The following is a 23,563-nucleotide window of genomic DNA, read 5'->3' on the forward strand; positions in this document are numbered from 1 at the left end:
TTTTGCAGAGCAGACCACAGGATAAAGCTGCGGAAGCCGGCCCTCAGGGAGAGAGAGGTGCCGGGTCTAAGGACCTGGAGACCCTCCAAGCCCATTCGCCCCAGAGACATTCCAGGAACCTCCCCTCCAGTCCCAGCTGCGCTCCAGCCTCAGGTGCCGCCCGCCAGCTTCCGCCCTCGACAGCGGGCGTGGGAGCCGCCGTGGGTCGGGCGCGGCCTCTTTCCCTAGCTCCCGCCCCCGGCGCGTCTCCAGCGGGCTCAGAGCTCGGCGAGGCGCTGGGACGGCCGCCGGGGCTCTGCTTGCCATGGCCCCCGGCCTGCGTAGCCTCCCGCGGCGCGGCCTCTGGCTACTGCTGGGTGAGTAGCCCGGGCTGCAGCACCGGCGGTGACCTGGGGCCGGGAGGGCAACACCTGAATGCACCTTTCACCTTAGAGCGCAGGCTCCGCCAGGGCAGAAGAGCGGTGATGCGGGCAGGGGGCTGCACCACCTGACGCTACCGCGGAGACGGGACGGCTTGGGCACATCACCCAGCCGGCCATCTGAAGGCACCAGCAACTTTTGTCCATACAATGGACAGCTTGCTTTCCGGGAGGGATGGGAGCGCGGGGATCGCTTGAGTTCTCTGGCGGGCTCCAAGGTGATGCAAGTTCCCTGAGCGGGCAGCAGCTTGCAGATGTGTTTGACTTCATCAGAGCCACAGCTTAGGGATCTGGACACTAGCTATAACTGGAAACCTGACTGTCACCTACAGCAGTTGCTTGTTGAGGCCGTTTCCACGGGGAGTTTGTTGTTGGCTAGATAACTTGGCACTTGTGGCTAATAAAAATTAGAGGTGGCAGACTTGCTGGGTTTCTGTTTTAGAGTGATCACGAACTACAGCCCAGGGGTGGCCAACAAGAAACTACCCATCTCACTTCCCTTGTCTGTAATGCGGCAGAGTGCTGTCAGGACCCTGGGCTGCCATCCCTATTGAATAGATTTCAGGTGCACAGCTACCTTTTAATGAGAGCAAAACAAGGAGTTCGTCTGTGTCCCTGGAAAGGCCTTGTGATTTAATGGTTCTTGTGGTCTTTACCACACCCGAGGTATTGGTCAGAGGCACCTGCTGCTCGGGCTCTGGTGCTGGTAGAGGCTGGCCACAGGCATGTTTATAGACAAGGAAGCCGCTCGGGACAGTGTGGCCTGTCCAGGGAGCCTGGGCAGGAACGGCACCGAGAGACCTTCCATTTGTGAGCAGATCTCACTCATTTGTAAACCTCGCCAAGGAGTGCCGGGTCTGCAGAAAAAGTCTGTCTCTGTGTGAGAGAATCTGAAGGTGGATCTTGCTCCTTCCATGTCTCGGCTACACTCACATGAAAAGCAAAACCTTATAATAATATTGCTGTCTTCAGCTGTGTTAAGATCCTCTCGGCTTGCTATGGAATTTTAGCTTCAATTTCCGAAGAAATGAACATTTCTGTATTAGCAAGGCAGAGAGCTGGTGGAGCAATTTTTTCTTTTTTTAAGAATAAGCAAATAAATAAAAGTTCTTTACCAGTGCACCAGAGTCTACACCCTGGAAGGCTTGTGTAAATAGAAGACTATGTCTGACCACATATAAGGACCTCCCGTGTTTACCAGGAAGAGGACTCTTCTCGCAGTCCAATGTCCTGTGCTCCTGACATAGCCCTGAGTGGCCTGGCGATGTTATGTCTTGGAGAACAAGCACAACTTTATGAGGTTATCGGTGAATTAATGTCTTTGGAGCCCAGCTGTGACGAGTGGAATCTCTGAGCTCACACTGTTCTTCCCGGGCCCTGCTACTGGCCAGATCTCCTTGGTGATAGAGTTTGGTATCCTGAATGGCTGTGTGGAAGGGTTTCTGTTTTTACTTTGAAGTATACGAATCTTCAGGGCTAAGATCTTATCTGGGACAATTTTATAAACAAGCTAGTTCTTTTCTTATTCTACCTGCTGGCTTTATTTGTAGTTTTCAAAATATCAGCAGATATATCGTTTTCTTTTCTCCCTGAGTACTGTGTGTGCCATTGTGTTTACAGAAGCCATCTCCTGGAAGACCACGTGCATTTTTTTTTAATTTCATATATAATCATCAAAAAGTTCATCAGCAGTCAGCAAAGATGTGAGCTGTGCGGTTACAGGGCAGACCAGCTTGGACAACTTTGGTGACTGCTTGGCAAGCCGCCCCTGTTTTTGCAAACTTCACTTGGGGCATGCCAGCCGTGGGCATGATCAGCTCCCAAACTTCTGTACCCGAGGTTCTATACCATGCCTCTCTTGTCTATCACACTGGGAACCTAGGAGAGGGGATTTGAGAGTCTGTTTGAGAAGCGGGGAGTTGAGAGACTATTTGTTAAACTACAAGTGAAGTGAGCATCCCAGGAAGCCAGAGTGTGGCTATGATGCTGTTTGTATCTGGACGTAGTTCTAGCAGCCAGAGTCCAGATCCAGGCTCCCACTTGCTAATCAAATCACCATGTCTGTTTGCTATGACTGTGAGCTTGGAGGCAGAGCAGGAGTCTCGGGTGTTTGTCCTTCCCTGCACACATAATGGATCCGTGTGAGGATTGTCAGTCTAGCCCAGGGCTGCAGAACAGTATTTTCGTCCATGCTGGGCTACAGGGAGTCGTAACATAGGGAACTGTTTTTAGATGCAATCCTTACTTGGGGCAAATAGTTCATTGGAAAAGTCTGGTGATTTCCCCCCACACACCCCAGAATGAACCAATTTCATCGTTTCTGATCAATCTTAAGCTGGCACCTAGTAGAGTGTGTGACGTGGGTACCACATGTGGTAGGAATTCTGGTGAAAACGCTGAGTCAGGGAGTACCTCCCTAGTGCACCCCTCCCTCAGGCCACAGCCCCTCCTTCCTGAGATTCCATGTGTCCTGCTGGGCTGTACCTTCAGTGGAGACACTGGCCATTGGGATGGTCACAGGCTGGACAGGCAGTTTTTTTTCCTGGGGCCCTGGAAAAGGTGGGTCTGTTTTCAGAGTGGATCTGAGTACCAGTTGCCAGTGTACAGCCTGCAGGCCACAGGCTTCCCAGCCAAGAGTCAGAGAGACAGATGTACTCCTCATAACTTGTGAGCCCCAGTTAGAACCCACTCCAAGAACCCATCCAGTTTGGGCCAAGTATCCAACCTTCTACAGGTCCCATAGCTCAGAGGTCAAACAATGTCAACACAAGGAGGGCTAGAAGCCTGGGTGCTGCTAAATAGCTCTCCTCAGCTGTGCCCTACAGCACACGACATGCCCCCACTCCTCTGACAGAGTGCTGTGTCCCCAAATGTCCATGATGCCAAGGTGGAGAAATGCCCCGTTTCAACCATGAAGTTGCCCCCTGCCCTCACCTCTTTATCTGCTACAACCGGCCATGTGGTCAACATGCTTTTTAACTGGGAATGGCGGCCCACGCCTGTAATCCCAGCACTCAGGCTGAGACCGAAGGATCACAGAACAGACCAGCTTGGACGACATAGGGAGACCTTGTCTCAAATAATCCAGATGTATCAACAACAAAAAATACTGCAGAACTTGGAAAGATGGCTTGCTGGGTAAAAGCATGGCTGTACATATCTGAGAACCCGGGTTTGAGTCCCCAGAACCCACATACAATCCAGACACACGGCTCAAAGGTCTGTCATGGCAGTGCTCTTAGGGAGATGGGAGACAAGGGAGGCTGGACGTTCTCAGGCATGCTGGTCTGCCAGATGCCACAGAAAGGCAACAGATCTGCCTCCACTCAGGAAGTTGGTAAACACCAGTGCCGGAGGTTGTCCTCTGATCTCCACACACCTGTGTTCACACCAGTGTGCACACCCACAGTCCCCTTGCAACTAAACAAGTACAGATGGAGATATATAGCATAACAATTATTCCCATAGCATTTATATTGCATTATGCATTCTAAGCCACTTCAAGATTATTAAAACAGTAGATAGCTGGATGTGCGGTTTGTAAGTAAACGCCACTCCATTTTCCCTGAGGGGCTCGTGCATCTGGGAATCTTAGTATCAGCAAGTTCCTAAAAACCAGTGTCTGGAACCCAGGGGGTGACCGAGTGCAATGTGTGTAGCAGGCTGTGAGGAGGAGACCTGGTGAACACAGCTGAGAGGTTGGAAGAACTCTGAGGAACTTCAGCACTGGAGGGGGATGCAAAGAACCTGCTTCTGGAAGCCATGTTGACTGAGGTAAAGCTAGAGGGGGTTGAGCCATTGAGGCTCCCTTGGCACTTAGAGGACATAGGAGTTTGAAGGAAAAGTATGCTGACTGAGCTGTCTTACAGGAGCCCTGGGCTACACCCCATCGTGGGCCGATAGGCTACAGGTGCTGAAGCCAGCTAGACCTGAGGGGGAATGACCCCAGAGCCCCAAGGTAAAGGTGTAGGACAGGAGCCTTGGGTAAACTGGAGTTTCAGACAGGTGTTTCAGATTATCCTGTGTTGTGCAATATTTGGGGGGCATACTCATACTTTTAAGATTCTCTGAAATTTGATTGAGAGGAGGCATTCTGTCATTTATTTGTTGAATTTGACAGTTTGTCCGTGCAGCCTGGAGGCAGGTCCCCTTAGAAAGTGGGGCAGACTTTGAGATCTTCTGCAGCAATTAACCATGCAGCTCACACACGATTGAGCCGGTATGATAATGAGTATTCAGAGACGGGTAATGACTGGGGGGCACTCACCATCCTAAGACAGAACACCTGTGTGGCCTGGGCAGGCGTCTCCATGACGGGTAAGGTGACCTGCTGACGTCCCACGCAACCCAAGTCAGAAGCTCATTTTTTAATAAAAGGGGGACCTGCAGGGCCCTGGCCCCTGTTTTGGGTAACTGTTGCCTTGCTTGCGGACCTTGACCTTGATATCCTCCCAATGCTAATTCCCTGCCAGGTTCCACCCTCCTGAATGCTTAAGGGAAGTTCCTTGTCTGTGTATCCTGAATAATGGGCGTTAACAGCTTAGATGCAAGATTGTAAAACATCAGTATCTGAACTTCTCCCCTCCGGGATCCTCCCATTGTGCTGTAAGCCTGTAATTAAGACCTCCTACCCCCTTCAAGAAATGACATTTGACATTTAAAATTATATATATATATATTTGAATGTATATATATGTATATATATATATAATTGAATGAATACTGCAAATGTAATCTATGAATATCACAAATGTGATTAATATGAGTGTAATTTTAGAAAGAAAGAAAGAAAGAAAGAAAGAAAGAAAGAAAGAAAGAAAGAAAGAAAGGAAGAAAGAAAGAAAGAGAAAGAGAGAAAGAGGGGCAGTAGCTGGTAGACAGGTGTCTATGTGAATCGAGGGTTCATAGAAAGAGGCATGGTCAGGAGAGATACTTAGGGCCTTATCTAGGTCAATGTCAAAGCCTCAGGCAGATGGGGTCAACTACATGGTGGTTGGAGACAGACCCTGGCTTTTGTGCAAGCCTGCGGAGGGGAGGCCAAGTTCACTGAGTCAAGTGAAGGCCCCAGAGAAAGGAGTGTCCACAGCTTCTCCCTCTGCTCCAGCAGCCTCAGGAGGATAGGCTGAGACAATCCCAGGTGTCACTGGGCACCTTGACAAGTCAGGAGGGATCAAAACAGGTAACTGGGTCACACGTAGAAGGGGGTAATTCCCATCGTGATTTCCCGTGTTACCCTTTAACAAACTCATGCAGACCTTGGCTCACAGGTGATTCTCTAGTGATGGCCTCAGTGGCTAGACTTTGGGGAGGGATGGTGACTTATTGGGAATGGCATTGAACTTAAGCATCAAAAGACGCTGGCGTTGAGACCCTCTGCCCAAGAGTCCACCCTTCAACTGCGTCTTCAGCCAAGGATTTTTTTAAAATAACTTATTTATTTTTATTTTATATACATTGTTATTTTGCCTGTGTGACTGTGTCAGCCAAGGAGTTACGGACTGGCTCCTTTCTGCGGGTGACTTCTTTGGAGTCCTGTGCTTTTGGCTGCCGCTATGAATGAATGAACCGTGCTCCCTTAATTCATTCCTGAGTGAGGCTGAGCTAAAAAACACACTTTTAAAAAAAGTATTCATTTTCTAAAAATGTATTCATTTTCCTGCATGTGTGCGGAGGGGGACAAGTGTGTCATGGTTCACAACTGGAGGTAGAGGCCAACTTTCGGGAGTTGGCACTCTCCTTCCACCACGCAGGTCCCCAGGCGTGGTGACAGTGCCTTTGCCTCCTAAGCCATGTCCTAAGGCCCAATAGACACTGTGTGTGTGTGTGTGTGTGTGTGTGTGTGTGTGTGTGTGTGTGTGTGTGTGCCCGCGTGTGCCCTGTGTGGTATCTCCCTTCTCTTTGTGTTTCTTGTTTTGTATTTGAGCTCCTCCCAAAGCTTTCCAAACAGGGCACTGTGCCAGCTACTGTGACAAGTGACCTCACCACCGCCTCCCAGGCGTCATGGGTTTTGGTTTTGATTTTTTTTTTCCACACATCGGAGTAGGGTACTGGCCACAGCAGCCTTCCTCTCCTGTAGGGGTGGCAGTAAATCTGCCTTTCTCCTGTGGCACAGAGGCTTTTTATCTCACTGTCTATAGCCAAGAGGACAGAAGGATGGAGGAGGATACATCATCTTCCCGTGTTTGAAACATTGTTTTGTCACATTAAAGAAGAACCATTAACATGCACAGAGCAGCTTGACCTGCTGGCCTGCTGAGAGTGATAATAGAGAGCTACAGGACGCTTCTCCCTTCCAGGCTGAGCAGGGCTCCTAAAGCCCAGCTGCTCAGGAGTTCCTGCTTGTTCTTGCCTTTATTATTCAGTATTCCTAAGTGAGGTTGCTGGGCACTTTCCTCCATAGCTTTATCTCTAGGATTGAGGTTCCCTTCCACACGAACCACTGAACCACCAACATCACCTCTGACCCTAGGTACCAAAACAGGCTGCTGTCAGGATGAGGCCATTCCTGGGAGACCTGAGAGTCCTTTTTCCTTGGGGACTGTAGCTGACCACCTTGGAGGGATTTTCCACAACTCTTTTGCTGCTTGGGATTTTGTATCTTCTTTGCAGTTACATCTGTTTGCTTGCCTAGGGCTGTGTCCATTCCGTGCCCCCATCATATTCTGCAGGTGGTCCCTGACTTACCGTGGTTTCACTTAAGATTTTTTTTTTCTTCCAATGATGCAGAAGCAATTCCCCACTGAGTAGAAACCACACTTCAGATCTTGAATCTGGACCCTTTGCTGGATTAGCAATTATTGATCTAGTCCCTCAAGCTGCAAACATAGTCTCCAACCAGCCCTCAATCCCAAAGGAACAACCAACACTGTATAGTGTACCCTTCGATAAACACCCTGACCCAAAACAACATGGAGAGGAATGGGTATAGTCCTCGCCTCGTAGGCTCAGGCTGGCTCCACTCCACAGCTGCTGCTGTTCTTGGCAGTCATCCCATAGAGCTGGCATCTCCAAAATGCTCCAGGGCGACTGAATCTGCACCTTTGCTAGAAGCCTCTCCCAGCCTCTCTTCTGGGACTCCAGTCCTGCCACCCAGCGCCACGCCTCAGCTGCTCTCCATGACTCCTTCGTGCCTTCAAACCTGATTCCACCTGAGTGACTCGTACACTACCTAGTTCAGCTGCCAGCATGAGACACAGCCTCAGCCCTCTCTGGACCACAGCTTCTGTATGCTGACCCTGAGCAAATCCTCCCAAATTTACAGTCCTCAATAACATTGGTCCCTTCTTAACCACCGCTCCAGCTTACCAGCATCTATCGTCTCAGCAAAGCAAAAGCTTTCACTTCAAGCTTGGCGGTGGTGGCACACACCTTTAATCCCAGCACTCCGGTGGTGGAGGCCAGCCTGGTCTACAGAGTGAGTTCCAGGACAGGCAGAGCTGTTACACAGAGAAACCCTGTCTCAGAAAACCAAAAACCAAAACCAAAAAAAAGGAAGATACATTTGATGATTGATGTGGGTCCCAGCTTACTGTGTGTTATGCCATCCTTGAGTTGCTGGTCCTGGGCACCTGGGTCCTTGTTTAGAAAACAGCCATGAGGAGTAAACCCATGAGCAGCACCCCTCCATGGCCTCTGTGTCGGTTCCTGCCTGACTTCCTTAAACGATGGGCTATAAGCTAGAAGATGAAATAGAAATACAGTAATGAAAGTAAAGAACAGATAAGAAGACTTCATAGAAAAAATATGACAAACCACAACATATTAACATGCATAGAAATAGAAAAAGAGGCTAAGACCGGGCTGTGGTGGTGCACGCCTTTAATCCCAGCACTCGGGAGGCAGAGGCAGGCGGATCTCTGTGAGTTCGAGGCCAGCCTGGGCTACAGAGTGAGATCTAGGACGTACCAAAACTACACAGGGAAACCCTTTCTCAAAAACAAAAAAGTATCAGTTCAGTGGTGCGGGTCTCTTGTTAATCACAGCTGGTCCTTTAGCCTCAGCCGAGCAGAACCACAGTTTCTTATTTCGAAACATTAAATGGTCCCAATAGTGTCTCACTTCCCTCTCCAACTGTGCAAGCCAAGTCTCTGTCACCTGCCCTGCTCCTCCGTTCGTTTGTCTTGATTCTCACAGCAGTTCACTGAGCTCTGAACACTCAGTGGCTTTTCCAGGCCAAAAAGACTCCCACAGTTCTCCCCTAAACACACAGCCATGCTTGTCACAGCAATATCCCACTCCTGGTACCAATTTCTGTCTTAGTTGGGTTTCTATTGCTATGATGAAACACTGTGCCCAAAAACAACTTGGGGAGAAAAGGGTTGATTTCATCTTCCAGCTTATAGCCCATCGTTTAAGGAAGTCAGGCAGGAACCGACACAGAGGCCATGGAGGGGTGCTGCTCACGGGTTTACTCCTCATGGCTGTTTTCTAAACAAGGGCCCGGGTGCCCAGGACCACCAACTCAAGGTTGGCATAACACACAGGAAGCTGGGACCCACATCAATCATCAACCAAGAAAATGCTCCACGGGCTTGTCCACAGGCGGGTCTGCTGGGAGCATTTTCTCAGTTGAGGTTCCCTCTTCTCAAATGACTCTAACTTGTGTCAAATTGACATGAAACTAGGCAGCATGGCTGATGTTTCATCCCTGTGACAAAATCCCTGACAAAGCCAACTTAAAGGAGGAAGGATTTATTCTGGTTCAGGCTCTCAGAGGTTTCAGCCTGTAGTCACATGGTCGTATTACCTCTGGACGGTGCTGAGACAGAATATGGCAGCAGGAACATGTAATAAACACAGCTGCACAGCTCATGGCAGACAGGAGGCTGAGGGAGATGAGGAGGAAAGGGTCTAGGGACAGGATCTAGCCCCCAAGGATCTACTCTCTTCAAAGTTTTCATCAATTCCAAGAGTCTACCAAAATAGCAACCCATCACTGCCCCACCCCAAAACCACACCTCGGTACTGCGACATCAGTCATTGGGACATTCCACATCCAAACTCTAGCACAGGGGTTAAGGCAGCACCTTTGTTCTCTATTCTGTGACATTTTCAGGTTATTATGTCCTCCATCTATAAAGCTACAAGTCCATTGTATGTCTGGGAGTGCGTGTAGGTGGTCACTTCTCAAACTCCATCCATATTAGTGGGTGTTTGCCTTTCTTGGTCCGCTCTTGTGAGCTCGTATTTTTAAGTTTCAGGACAGACACTGCCTAGTGTCTTAGTGCTTTTCCCTCTGAAGAGTCAGTGCTGAAGATCACCTGATCGATTTTCTTTGAATGCTTTATCCACCTGGGTGAGCGAGCATGCTCAGTCTGTCCTCTGCTTGACTGAGTTTGGTGAGTTTTTGTCTGTCTTGTGCCCGCCGTTGGCATCTTCAGAAGTTTCTGTTTGTGGTTTCTGTTTCCTTTTGACACAGAAAGCGTTTGGAAAACAGTTTTTAAGACTCCCAGCGGCTCAGGCTTTGGGGATCCCAGACAGTCATTATGGGTTTCATTGCACCATGGTTGGGAGACAGATCTGCCATAGCCACCCACTTAGCATGACCTGTAGGTGACTTCTTACCCCTACACATTGACTTTTGTAAACAGCCATGAGCCGCTAGGAAGAACGTAGCAGTTTTGTGTTGATTCTCATTCTTTAATTAAAACTCCTAGCCACTGGGAGTCTTAAAAATTGTTTTCCAAATGCTTTCTGTGTCAAAAAGGGAATAGAAACCACAAACAAAAACTTCTGAAGATGCCAACAGCGGACACAAGACAGACAAAAACTCACAGAATTCAGTCAAGCAGAGGACTGACTGAGCACGCTCGCTCACACAAGCAGAGAGGACATTCCTTGTGTTAGGTTAAAAAAAACTCAGTCCTCTGTGTCCTTGTTCACTTTACTTGTCCAGATCTGTGAGCTTTGTAGACCCCACACTGAGGAACTATCCATTCTTCCTGTCACTAAGACGTGTGCAGGAGACAGATGGGGGCTTGTGTACATAAAGCCAACAGTCACTGCAGCATGGAGCTCAAAGCACCACCTTCTCTGCCCACACGGTGCTTTTGACATTTTATTTTTAATTGTGCCTGTCTTAGTCACGGCTCTCTAGAGGAGCAGAACAGATAGCATGAATTCATGTCATGGAAGGGGACTTCCTAGACTGCCGTGTACACGTGTGTTGGGTAGTGCAGAAACAGCTGACTGTGTGCTGAAGAGGCTGAGCACCTGCTAGCTACCCGATCCACAAGACTGAAAGCCTCAGTAGTATCAATCTGGTACCTAAGGCCTGGGAAAATCCCTGGAGAGCCCCTGGTCTTCAGTCTACGTTGGAATGCCAAAGAAACCAGAGTCTGGTGAAAGATGGCGGTAAGGGTGGCAGCAGCAGAGCAGATGCCCTCACCAGCAAGAGGGAAAGGCAGGCCAAGAAGCAGTGGCTTTTCCCCACGATCTCTGTGTGTATGGACCATGGCTGGAAGGTGTTGTGTACTCTGCGGGGAGCCTTTTTCTTTTCTCAGTTAATCACTTTCAAAAATACCCCTGCACAGGCCTGCCCAGAAAGAAGCACATCTCAGTTGATTCCAGATCCAATCAAGCTAATAACCAAGTTCCCTAAAGTATGTCTCAAGTTCACTTTCAAGTGTACGGTTACATGCACTAGGTATATTCATGGAATCTTCAGCCCAGAGACCTCCAGAATGACTGAAAATCTGTCCTCATTAAACACTAACCACTGATTCCCTCTTCCTCCATCTCCCAGCCACTGGCAGCCTCCACTCTTCTTTCCATCTCTGATTGTCTTAGTGTGGGTTTCTATTGCTGTGAAGAGACACCATGACCATGGCAGCTCTTATCAAGGAAAACATTTCATTAGGGTGTTCACTTACAGTTCAGAGGTTTAGTCCATTATCATCATGGCGGGACATGGCAGCAGGCAGGCAGACATGGTGCTGGAGAGGAGCTGAGAGTTCTACATCTGGATCCAAAGGGAACAGGAAGTGGATTGACACTGGGCATAGCTTGAGTATAGGAGACCTCAGAGCCCACCCCCACAGTGATACACCTACTCCAACAAAGCCATACTTATTCCAATAAAGCCACACCTCCTAAGAGTGCCACTCCTTTTGAGCTTATGGGGGCCAATTACATTCAAACTACCACAATGATTTTAACTATAGTAGTACCTTATGGAATAGAATCATGTGGAATTTATTCTTCAGCATATGTTCTCAAGCTTCATCCAGATTATAGTGTGAGTCAAGTTTTCCTTCCTCTGGAAGGTCAAATAGAATTCCACTGCATAGACATACCACATCCTGATTATTTCTCCATCCAAGGAAAAGCATTTCTACTAGTCACATGTGCAAATGCCTCTTTGAGGTCTCTTGGACATTCACTCAGAATAGGGGGTGTTGCATCACGTGGTGATTTTATCTTTGCTTTTTTTTAGGAGCCACTGTTCTGTTTTCCACCACAGCCATGACACCCCACACTCTTGCCAACAGTCCACGGAGCCTCCTTCCACTCTCCCCTCATCCTCACTAGCCATTGTTCCCTTCTGGTTCTGCTGTTCACAGCAGCCATCCTGAAGGCACCATCCACTACTCTACAGAATTGCATGCATTGGCGCGTGCGTGTGTGTGTGTGTGTGTGTGTGTGTGTGTGTGTGTGTGTGTGTGTGTGTATGCGCTTTGCATACATGCATCTTCACATGGCATGTGTATATGCACACAGACACAGAATAAAGAAGAATGGGCATACTTGCCTCATTCTGATATTGGAGGAGATGCCTTCAGCTTCTGCTGTATACAGCCTTTATCTTGTTAAGATCTGCTCCTTCGGTTCCTAGTTTCCTCATGAAGCAGCGCTGGACTTTCTCAAAGGTCTTTACTGCATCTACTGAGATGACTCGGTGATTTTTGTCCTTAATTGTGCTTCTGTGTTGTGTTACATTTATTGGTTTGCATATGCTGAATCAACCTTGCATCCCTGGGTTAACTTGATCATGGTGTATAATCTTAATATGTTCTTGAATTCTATATGCAGGGTTTGGGTTATTTTGGTTTTTGTTTGTTTGGTTTGGTTTGGTTTTTCAAGGCAAGGTTTCTCTGTGTAGCCTGGCTGTTCTGGAACTTGCTTTGTAGACCAGGCTGGCTTCAAACTCACAGAGATCCACCTACTTCTGCCTCCGGAGTGCTGGATTAAAGGTGTGCGCCACCACACCCAACTATATGCAGGTATTTTATTGAACATTTTCATGTTCAATTCATCAAGGTAATTGACTATAGTTTTATTTTGAGACAGGGCCTCACTATGTAGCCCTTGTTGGCCTGGGACTCACAGAAACCTGCCGGCCTTTGCTTCCCAAGTGCTAGGACTAGAGGTATGTGCATGCCAGTGGGTCTCCCCAACAGGTATGCGAAAGTGTGTTGTCCAGTCTGAGTAGTTGTGTAGTTTCTGTGGTTTAGCTTGATTTTTTTTTTTTTTTAGTTTTATTCTACTGCTATCTAATAAGATACTAGAAATTCTCAGTTCTATGTGCTAAGACTTGCTTTGTGGCCTTGAAGGTGGTCTAATTTAGACACAGTCCCTCAGGCTGCCAAGATGTATATTTTGCATCCTCTACTAGGTAAAAGACTCCAGACAGACCTCTTTAAAAAGCTGAGTTGCCAGCATTAGTGTCAAATGATGAAAACCCTTTGTTGTCCTGGGACTGTGTAGGATGAGCCTTAGGGATGTCAGAGCCACCTACATAGATGCCCTGGAGACCTGGTATGGGGGCAGAGATGGGGCAGAGGATTATTATTCCCTTGCCCTCGTGTTCTCCGGATGTCCTTGTTCTCGTCACCTCCAATTCATCTGTGGCTCATCTGCCACTGAGGGTAGTGGAATGCAAATGCTGTTTCCTGGTACCTGGTAACTGCTGGGCATCACTGTGACATGGCAGTGACCATCATCTCCTGGGACTCTCCTATGGTCCCAGAGCCTCTGAGGACGAAGTTATCCTAGCTCTGGGGATGGCTGCTGTCTGAGAGGCCCTGAGCCCACATCTCCAGGGCTTCTGAGACAGGCACACTCCAAGATGGTGGCCATCACCATCACTCCTGGTCTTCTAGGCCTGTGGTAGCTTCTATCTGTGTGTGATGCTATTTATGCTCAGTTGGGGCATTTTCCAGGAGGAGAGAGAAGGAGCCGAGTCACGATATGAAATTCTTAAGTTATCACAGCCTAGGGGAGCACCTGTCCTGATAGTCTGCCATATTGCCTCAGTCTGGGTTTCAGAAAACAGCGGTGATTACATTTGCCAGCACACAGAATGGGCCCTTTGGCTCCAAGGGGTGAGTTTAAAGCTTGGGGCAGTTTTACTGTTTTCTGTTGCCTGTCCTTTAAGAAAGATTAGGGTGCTCTTCTGACTACAAAATGAAGCTGCTCTCCAGATCTGCCTGTAGAACTGCCCATGGCCACAATCCAGATGTGGACTCTGCACTCTCCAAGGAAGGAAAGGATGAGATTAGCAGAAGGATAATGGGGCTGTGCAAGCAGGTCCTCCTTTAGGAGGTGGAGGGGTGACTTGAGAAAAATGGGGGGCGGGGTACAAGGGCCAGGTAGGATCAGCTCTGCGGGCAGACCAGGGAGACACTAAATAAACCTAGCCAGGAGATCTTGGTTTTGAAGGCAAAAGGTCGGGGAGGGGAGCATCCCCCAGGGAGTATGGAAGGGACATGGTTGGTCCTTCTGGTCCCCAGCACCGATTCTGGTCTTAGCACCTATTTCCCTGTTGGGGACCACTTCTCCACAGGAAGCAACGTGGCCTCTCTGGAGAAACTGGCTCTATGTGCATCTCCTGGTTCCCTGGCCCCTTCACTTGGAAACACCAGGTCTCCGTAGCAGATCTCAGGGCTGATGTCAGCACACATTGGGTTCTAATGCATGTCACCCAGAACCTTCCCTGAGACATCCCCTTCTCTGCCCTAACATTGACTCTTCCAGAGTGCCACAGGTACCCTTGCCCTTCTTGGTCAGTCCCTTGCACCGTGGATGGCCTCACGGGCACCTGGCTTCCATCCCTGTCGCTGTTCCCTGACAGTCGAGTGTGGGTATCTCAGGCATTTGATGACAATTGATGGGCCGCTCTGCTGAGTGCCGGGGAGGGCAACCTGTGAGTCAGAAATGAGTGGGAGGTGAAAGCATGGCCAAGTGGTTCAGAGAAGGAGCCTTTGCCCCTCACCGTGAGCACCCAGGATGTGGTTGTGGCTCTGGAGGGTGTGGTGGCTTCCTCAAGCTTTGGGCAGCTGGAGGACACCTTGGAGCATAGAGTTCATGGGAGGAGGGGTCAGCTGAGGCACAGGCCAAGTCTGGGTGCCCAGGAGCCGTGAAGTATAGGGGACAGATGGAGAGAGGACCCTTGACACTCACATGGGGCTGTGGGTTCTCATCCAGCCCCGGGAACTTGCTGTGTACCTGGTACCTCCTGTCTACCACAGGAAGGCTTCCACAGGAGAACCTGCGGGGACAAAGGTGGCTAGTTACCCCTTCCCCAGTCTCCCCTGATGCTGTCATTGTCATCAAATATGCACAGCAGGTTCAGAGGTCCCCAGGCTCTCGTTGTACCCCCGTGGCCTGGGCATCCATACACTGAGCTGCTGCAGGAGTTAAAGTGGGGGCAGAGACTTACCAGGGAGTGGGGGTGGGGTCTGGCTGCCCACTGAGCTTCCCCAGACTCTGAGTGGGGCCCAGGACACTTCCAGCAGCCCCTCCCATGGCCCCTCACTGATGGAGGTTTCATGATGAAGGCTGTATGTTGAATCTTCTCTGGAGTGCCTCCCGGGAGCGATTTCCATCTGTCAGCTTTCCCCTTGGGCAGGTCTCCCACCCACGACTACTCCCGAGCTTTTCCTAAAAGTCCCCAGCATCTCCCTTGGTTCTCGGGACTCTGGTGTGTCCCAGCACCTACCCCCTTCCTGGCCAGTCCTAGCTCAGAGCTGTGATCATCTCTGTGCTAAGCTGACTGTCCAGACACGACCTCCAGGCTCTCTTCCTGAGCAGCTGGCCTTCCAGGGTTCCCTGCCTTACCTGCCCTAGACCTATTGGTGGGTGATCCCTATGGGGAGCCTCGGGCCAGCAGGCACTAGTCTGTGGCAGGTCCTCCTGCATGAGAGATAGCCCAGGTTTGCAGAGCTCTGCCACCAGGCCTCACATGGCTCCATAAGCTGCTAGGGACAGGGCTCTTGTGTGTTATTTGTTTGGTTAGTTGGTTGGGTTTTTTTTGTGTGTGTGTGGGGGGGGAGTTGTTTTGTTTTTGTTGTTGTTGTTTTGTTTTTCATTTTTTGAGACAGGGTTTCTCTGTGTAGTTTTGGTGCCTGTCCTGGATCTCTTTCTGTAGACCAGGCTGGCCTTGAACTCACAGAGATCCGCCTGGCTCTGCCTCCTGAGTGCTGGGATTAAAGGCGTGCGCCACCACCGCCTAGCTCCTAGCTGGGTTTGTATTTTTAATTGAACATAAGGCTTCACTTTCTTTCTTTCTCTTTCTTTCTTTCTTTCTTTCTTTCTTTCTTTCTTTCTTTCTTTTTTTTTTTTTAGCTGAGGACCGAACCCAGGGCCTTGTGCTTGCTAGGCAAGTGCTCTACCACTGAGCTAAATCCCCAACCCCAAGGCTTCACTTTCATTGCTTTGACCACACTGTCAAGAGACATGGTCCTGGGGCTGTTATCGCCATATGAGGAGGGCTCCTATGCCCAGCTCACTTCCCAGGGAATTCACTGTGTGCCCCCTCTAGCCTGCTCTGTGCCACTCTGCCCCAGCTTCAGAGACATTGACCCTAACCATGTGGGGCACCCTGTCCAGGCTCAGGCAGTCCTATGCTAGTCCTTTTTCCTAGACCATGGTGGGGCAAGCAAGTGAAGGTAGGGATTGTTTCCTAAGGGATGTTCCAGTTTCTGCTGTGTGGCTGCCCACCCCACCCCCCCCCCCATCCCCCACCCCTGCCAACCACCCCCTCACCCCTGTGAATATCACATTGCCTGGGGTCAAGCTGTCCTTCTCAGGTAGGTGATGACTCTGTTGCCTATGACCAGGACTCTTTCTCCTCCTGTTCCTCTCCCAACCTGAACCCCCTGGCCCTCTGTGAGCCACTGAATGCAACTGCCATGTCTGTGACCTCAGCGTCCAGATCTAGTCTGTGCCAGATCTGCATCCATGGAATTCACCATCTGTCCACCCTGTAATGTCCCCCTCTGGGCACACTGGGGACAGCACCCTCCAGTCCCTTTGTTCTCCACCCTCTCTGTGCCCCCCACTTCCTTCCCTGCACCTCGTGACAGCCTCAAAGGACAGGTCATACTCTTCAGCTGCACTCCAAGCTTCCCTGGGGCCCCATCTCAAGCCAGGCAGCACCAGGGCCACATCTTGGGCTGTGGGGAGCCAACCACGTTCAGATCTGGTCTGCACCACCTCGGCACCGCTGAGACTTCAACTCATTTCTGATGTGAGGCCTCGGTTTTTCCATCAGTAAATAGGTGGTCACAGTAAGACTGCCCTTCAGCATGGAAGTGTACCAGAATGCGGGGGACCCAACAGTTCAGAAAAGCCCAGCACTGGCTCCTCTGTGCTCTCTGGATCCTCCAGGTCCTGGGTCTCCACCCTCTCCAAGCCATGTTCCCAAGCCTGAGACCTCCAGCTGCCCACCCACAGGCTCGGTTCTTAGGTCACCCATTGCTGCAGTGGGACCCTTGGTCCCCAGAGCAGTGAGGAACAACTTGATGCTCTCCTGAGATGGGATGCTAATGAGATGAGGCTTTCCCCCATCCTACATCTCTCTGGTGAGGACCAACGAGGATCTCACAGAGCCCTGTGCAGTCCTGCATCCCTCTGAACCCCTTCCAGAGATAGGAAATGACGAGACTGGTGAATGGAGCTGGGTCCTATCAGGAGAAGTGCCCAGCATGATCTTGGAGATCAAGTGTGCCCAGGGACCCGGGTAGTGCGGTACAGCTCCAGGTGCTAAATTAACAAAGTAGACCAGGACCCTCTTCTGAAGCCCACGTGGAGCAGCAATGATTCCTCCCCCTCATATTTGGGACACTACCTGACTGAGGTCAGCCCTTGGATTTGGAGGTTGGCAGGCCTGGGCTCAATCCCAGCAAGCTGTGCCTGCTGCCTGGGTTTCTGTAGCTATGCAGATGTTAGGAGAAACATGCAGGGGGATGAAAAAGCGTGAGGCCAATGCCTGGTGCCAATGCCTGGTGCCAATGCCTGGTGCCAATGCCCAGGGTAAGCTTGGAGAAAATGGAGGCCATCACCAGCAGCAGAAAGTGCATCCAAGGACCCGGTGGGTCCCATTGTCAGCAGGTGGGGTCTTCACAGATACACAAAGTGACTAAGGAGAGAGTCCACTAGGAGCCTTGGGCACAGTGGTAGTTTAAGTTATCAACCTGACGTGATACAGAAATTCCCTGTGAAGAGAGTCTCTTCTACATTGGGTTGACCTGCGGGCGTGTCTGTGGGTGGCTGTGTTAAGTTCATTGCTGTGGGATGACTCATGCCACTGTGGGCAGCACCATTCCCTAGGGTCCTGAGCTAAGTAAGAGTGGAGAAACTGAGCAGAGCACCAGCAAGTGAGCGTGTGCACACTCACTTCTCTCTGCTCTTGCCTGTGGGTGTGATGTGACCATCTGTGCTAAGTTCCTTCCTCCTGAGTGGCTTTTGTCTGGGGAGGGGGGGAAGGGGTGGCGGGGGCAGGTATTTTATGCCAAAATGAAACTAGTGACAGGTGTTGTCTCCTGGTCACACCGATGCTCGTGGCCCCTGAGGAGGGCTGGCGATGGGTGGGGAGGCAATGGGAGAGGCTGCCCACAGGAAGGAGATCCAGTAGGTGACAGCCCCCGGATGGTCTTTTGCAGCTCACCACGTCTTCATGGTCACTGCGTGCCGGGATCCTGACTACGGCATTCTCATCCAGGAGCTGTGCTTCACCCGCTTCAAGGAGAACATGGAGGCCATCGGGAAGACTCTGTGGTGTGACTGGGGGAAGACCATAGGGTGAGTCCTGTCAGAGGCTGGGAGGCATGCCCTCTCCTTTATAGTGGGGCATCAGGCCACTGGTCTGGGGGAAAGCCAGAGTCTAAAAGGACAGGATTGAGGGAGTACCAGTCATTGACGGGTGGACTTGAGCATGAGTGTGGGAGGAGCTGGGTCCTCAATGACTGTCAAGGTGGTCGTGGGTACCAAGGGGACAGGAGATGTGGGTTCAGGGTTAGATATCTATAACAGCCAAGTGCAGGTACCTGGGAGCAGTTGAGCCCCATTCAATGCCAGAACCCTGAGTGACTGTCTTGTGAGAGAAGCCAGGACTCCAGGGATCTCCCTGCTGGCTCCTTTTATTCTTTTGTCAAGCCAGAGCTGTCCTCCTCATCTCTCTGCCCTGCCCACCCTGGTCAGGGTTCAGAACTTCAGGGGCAGGCTGTCACTGAAGGGGTGGCCCATAGCCCCACCAAGGTGGCACCCATTGAACCTATCCCCTGTCAGACCCAGATTTTTATCCCAAAGGCCCTTCTTCCGACCACAGTGTTTGCTCACTGTCTCTCAGCCCCCAGGTACCCCACAGCAGGCATGGGGGTTCTCGCTTGCTGGGGCCACCAGCAAGAGCAAGGATCAAAGCTTGGTGTGGCCATGATGCATTTTCTAGGCTTTGCTTCTACTTCATTGTGTAGGGTTGGGAGCATCCTGTGGCTCTGGTGGGTAAGTAGGTGAGTGTGTGTGTGTGTGTGTGTGTGTGTGTGTGTGTGTGTGTGTAGTGCGCTCCATGTGAGATTAGAGTATTACAGAAGCTCCGCCCTCAGACAGTAAGTGTTCAAGAGATGAAGAGAGCCTTTGACTCGAGGCCACAGAACAGAAGGAAGGAGTCAGCTTCTCCAGTGCAGGGAGTCAGGGCAGAAATGTCAACAGAGAGAGAGAGTGGTAAGAGGTGGGGATGCTCGTGTATTTTCTGGGAATCCGAAACACTCTTCTAGAAATTCAGATGCCGCTACCTGCTGCCGCCACTGCTGCTGCTGCCACAGCCGCCCCCACAGTCGCCCCTCCTCCTCCTCCTTCTCCTCCCCCCCCCCCAGTTTCTAGTCAGAGTGTCTGGTAGGTGTCTTTAGTCTCAAAAGAAAAATCAGCATCCAAGCAAATCTAGGTCAAGTTCACTCTGTACTATGGCCAGGACAAAATGCTTTTCAGATGATCCACATACCATCCACCTATACAACTAAGTGGAATTTGACCCAGAGCTTGAGGCAGCAAAGGAGGCAGACACAATATGGAGTCAGAGACACCAAGCCTCCTTCCCAGATCCAGACTCTTGGCATCTGCAGGTCATGGGAAGGCAGTGTCGTCAGCAGAAGCCCCTCGGGTCCCTGGGAAGCGATCTGGACGGCAGTTACCACCACACAGCAGAGTGGATGTCTGCAGCTGAGCTCCCAGGAACCCAGCTCTGTGGCCTCTAAGCCATGTGCTCTGGGCAGCTACAAGCGAGTGAAGCTCAGAGATCTGTCTAGACTTTTCTCTGGTCTCACAAGGAATAGATTCATGATGAATGAACTGTGACCCAGCTGTGACAGGCTGCCTGGCATCTGAATGAATTCTGAGACTGACTGAGGCCATTCCACAGAACAGGGTTTTTCCTCCATCACCATAATACATAATAGGTGTGCAGTCTCAGTGTCCTATGATAACAGACACTTTCTTCCAGTGCCTGAGAGAAAAGAGAGGGAATCCTGGGGGATCCATGGAGGGGAAGAGGAGGGGGACAGGAAGATCCTTGGGAGGATCTCCACAGGGCAACCGAGGAGTCGCACAAAGAGCGTACTTGGTGATGTCTCCAGAGGCCTTGATGGGGCTCCTGCTGAAGGCCAGACATGCTCTGTGGGATGTTAAGGCCCTCGTGTGAGCTCCAGAGCCCCCCTGGTAGAGGGAGGCTGGAGAGCATGGGGTGTGGAGCATAGGTTCATGGGGCAGGCCCCACTTTCCCTCGTGAGCCTGGGTTCAGACTTACCTCACCCTCAAGCCCTCCCTGCCCTGCGGAGGCTCCTTTTCTCTTACCGAGGGCAATGACCTTTCCCTGCTCTCTGGGGACAGAGTCTTTGCCTTCTTTCCTGGGAGATCCTTTGCCCCAGCAGGGTTATGGTCCATGCACACTTGTTGAAGACAGTCTCTACCTTGGGAGTTGAAAATGAAGAAAATAGTTCTTTTATGTTGTTGCTGTGATTTTAAAAAAAAAATTAACCTGATAGAAAGCAACTTAGGGGAGAAGGGTTTATCCGGCTTACAGTTCCAGGTTACAGTGATCACCGTAGGAAGTTAAGGCGCGAACTTCCCATCCTAATCGCATCCCAATCACAGTCAGAGCAGAGAGAACTGAGCACATGCATGCTCACTGGCTAGCTTGCCCTTGCTCAACTCGATTTCCCCACTCTTATACAGTTCAGGACCTCCTGCCTAGGGAATGATGCCACCCACAGTGGGCTGGGTCTTCTTACATCAATTAACGATCCAGATCATCCCCCTGTGGGCCAACCTGATCTGGACAATGTTTCGATTAAAACTCTGTTTCCAGGTGATTCTAGGTTGTGTCAAGTTAATGGTTAAAACCAATCATCCCAGCATGAGATGTCTGCAATCATGGTGCAAAACTAAGGTTTGAATTATGCACCAGTGCTCCATCTCCTCTGTCCAAGCTCAGGATGGAGAGTTGTCCCCAGCTCAGATGGGCTATCTAAGCTCAGGCCCTTTGGCTCAGGACCTATGTCCCTGTAGACACAGGTGTCCAGAGGCCCCCAGGCAAGCCCCATGGGGTTCAGTGGAGCACTCAGGGTCTTTATCCATCATCTTTTACTGTGCCCTTCTGGGCTTGGAGACATCTGGCCTCCTCTTCTAAACTGAGGAATGAATCAGGAGTTGGAAAAGGAGAAGGGACAGGTTGTTAAAATCAGAACAGCCTGTTCTTGGGTCTAATTGGCTTCCTGTCTCGGCTGAGCAGTTTGTATTTAAATGAAAGTTGCATTTATTATGATCTAGGGAAGACACAGTAGGGCCCTGAGGAAAAGCACTCGCTGCCTACCCTACATAGATCAGTGATTGCTCACACCTGCAGACTGACAGCCAGGGGAAGCCTGGCAGGGATGATAGAGACATGGGCAGCATGGCACGAGGATGTTCTGAAGAAGCAGAGGCCGTGGGCTATACATGTGCAAGTAGCAATGATTGGCACCAAGCCAAGGAGAAGTGACCATGGTCAGAGCCTTGGGGTTGTGCAGCTGGGAGAGTCCATATCACAGCGGCACCCCAACAGATCATCTCAGGTCTGCCAGATCCAGGTCTACGGTCTACACAGTCATGGCTCTAGTCATGTCCCTGCCCTCCTCTCTGGGCCCTGGAAGCCTGTTGCATTCCACGGTGAGGGGGACTTAAATTTCAGGTAGAGCTGAAGACACGAGCCTGATGTTTATAATGTAGGGAGATCATTCTAGAATTCCCAGGTGGGCAGGGTTAATCCAGGGCTCCCTAAGTTGATGCAGGCTCTTGCATGGCAGGGCTTTCAAACTGGCTTTTGCTCTTTGACAACACTGGTCCTTGTCTGAGCCCTTCCTTGCCTTTCCAGGTTTCTCTTTTAAGGCGCAGGCTAGGAATCAGCCATCCCTTCAAGGGACCCTCATTGCTTCTATCAGGGTACGAAATTTAGGAATCCAGATATGCATTTTAGAGTCCACACATGCACAACCCCATATCGTGCACACGAATACATGTGTGTACACTCGCAGACACTGGATTAGATGGGACCAGTGTGACTGCATGGGATTAGAAGAAAACATGGTTAGCTCCTTTTTGTAGGGACTTTACGAACTGGCTTGTGGGGCCGAGAGGATGGCTCAGTGGGTAGGAACACTTGCTGTGCATGTATAAGGACCTGAGTTTAGACCTCCCTGAAAAAAACCACCAACCACACATGGCTGTCCACACTTGTAACCCCAGCCCGGGGGAACAGAGACAGGGTTACTGGGGCTTAGTGGCCGCTGGTTTAGCTGGTGGGAAAAACAATGAGACCCAGGCTCAGTGAGAGACCTTGTCTCGAAGGAAACAGCGGGGAGCACAGAGGAAGGCAGCTGTCTGCTCAGGCCTCTCGGTTCATACGTACACAGACACCAACACAAAAATAATAACAATTAAAAGAAAAAAAGAATTGGGGGGCTGGAGAGATGTTTCAGTGGTAAAGAGCACTTGCTGCTCTTTTAGAGGGTCCAAGTCAAGTTTACAATATCCACATTGGGTAGCTTATAACTGCCTGTAATCCCAGCTTCTGGGGATCTGACTTGTTCTGGCCTCCTTGGATACCCATACACATGTGTCATACACATGCGCGCGCGCACTCGCGCACGCACACACGCACACACACACACAGGAAAGAATTGGCCTACACAGTTGCAGTTTGGCAGAATCTACAGGGCAGGCAGCAGGCCGAGAATGTATACAATAGGCCTTGCAGATATGTGGACTCCAAGCCTCAGAGTTCAAATTCTTCCCGGGGATCAGGTAAGGCCCACACACATCACCAGGATTGCTCACTGGATTGTGAGCACCAAGCATGCTCCCCAAATTCCCTCCACAGCACCCAGACCGGTGACTGATTTTACTAACTGGGTCCCAGGCCTGGCCATGTGGACACACTGGGTGAAGTAAGAGGTCCCTCCCGCCATCTGCCCTTAGTCCTCTGTCCCACCCACTTCCTATGGTTAATGCCTCATTGTCCTCTCCTGTCTCCTTCCTGTGTTTCTTTTGCACGAATGAGCAAATGTGTGTGTTTTTCTTATATCTCCACTCTTACGTAAGGACAGCATATAACAACTCCCCATGCACTTCAGACCACTCGTCTACTTAGCAGTATGTCCCGGAACTTCCTCACTAGCAGGACAGGAAGAACCCCTCTCTCTCTGTTTCCGTAACTGCCTAGTCTTCCACGGTGCAGTTTCCCAGCTGTCTCCCTATGAAAGGCAGCACTCTGTCACTCAAACAGCATTCACACAGGCGTCTGGCCCTTCCCACCCCGCCCTCTGTCGGGCAGATACCTAGGCTCACAAGGTCAGAAGGTGTGTCGTGAGGATGGCACTTTCCACAGTGTGCACCCC

The 23,563-nt window shown here is 50.5% G+C and overlaps 1 protein-coding gene across 1 annotated transcript in view; it reads left to right on the top strand.

Moving 5' to 3' along the window:
• The window catches only part of Ramp1 (receptor activity modifying protein 1), a 47,619-nt gene continuing 24,056 nt past the window's right edge, over nucleotides 1-23,563 (top strand). The window contains exons 1-2 of the mRNA XM_028880367.2: nucleotides 1-356; nucleotides 18,302-18,440. Coding sequence (XP_028736200.1) covers nucleotides 305-356; nucleotides 18,302-18,440 — 191 coding nt within the window. The 5' untranslated portion in view covers nucleotides 1-304. The remainder of the gene's footprint in view (nucleotides 357-18,301; nucleotides 18,441-23,563) is intronic.

The sequence above is a fragment of the Peromyscus leucopus genome, chromosome 13 (assembly GCF_004664715.2).
Source record: "Peromyscus leucopus breed LL Stock chromosome 13, UCI_PerLeu_2.1, whole genome shotgun sequence".
Taxonomy (NCBI): Eukaryota; Metazoa; Chordata; class Mammalia; order Rodentia; family Cricetidae; genus Peromyscus; species Peromyscus leucopus.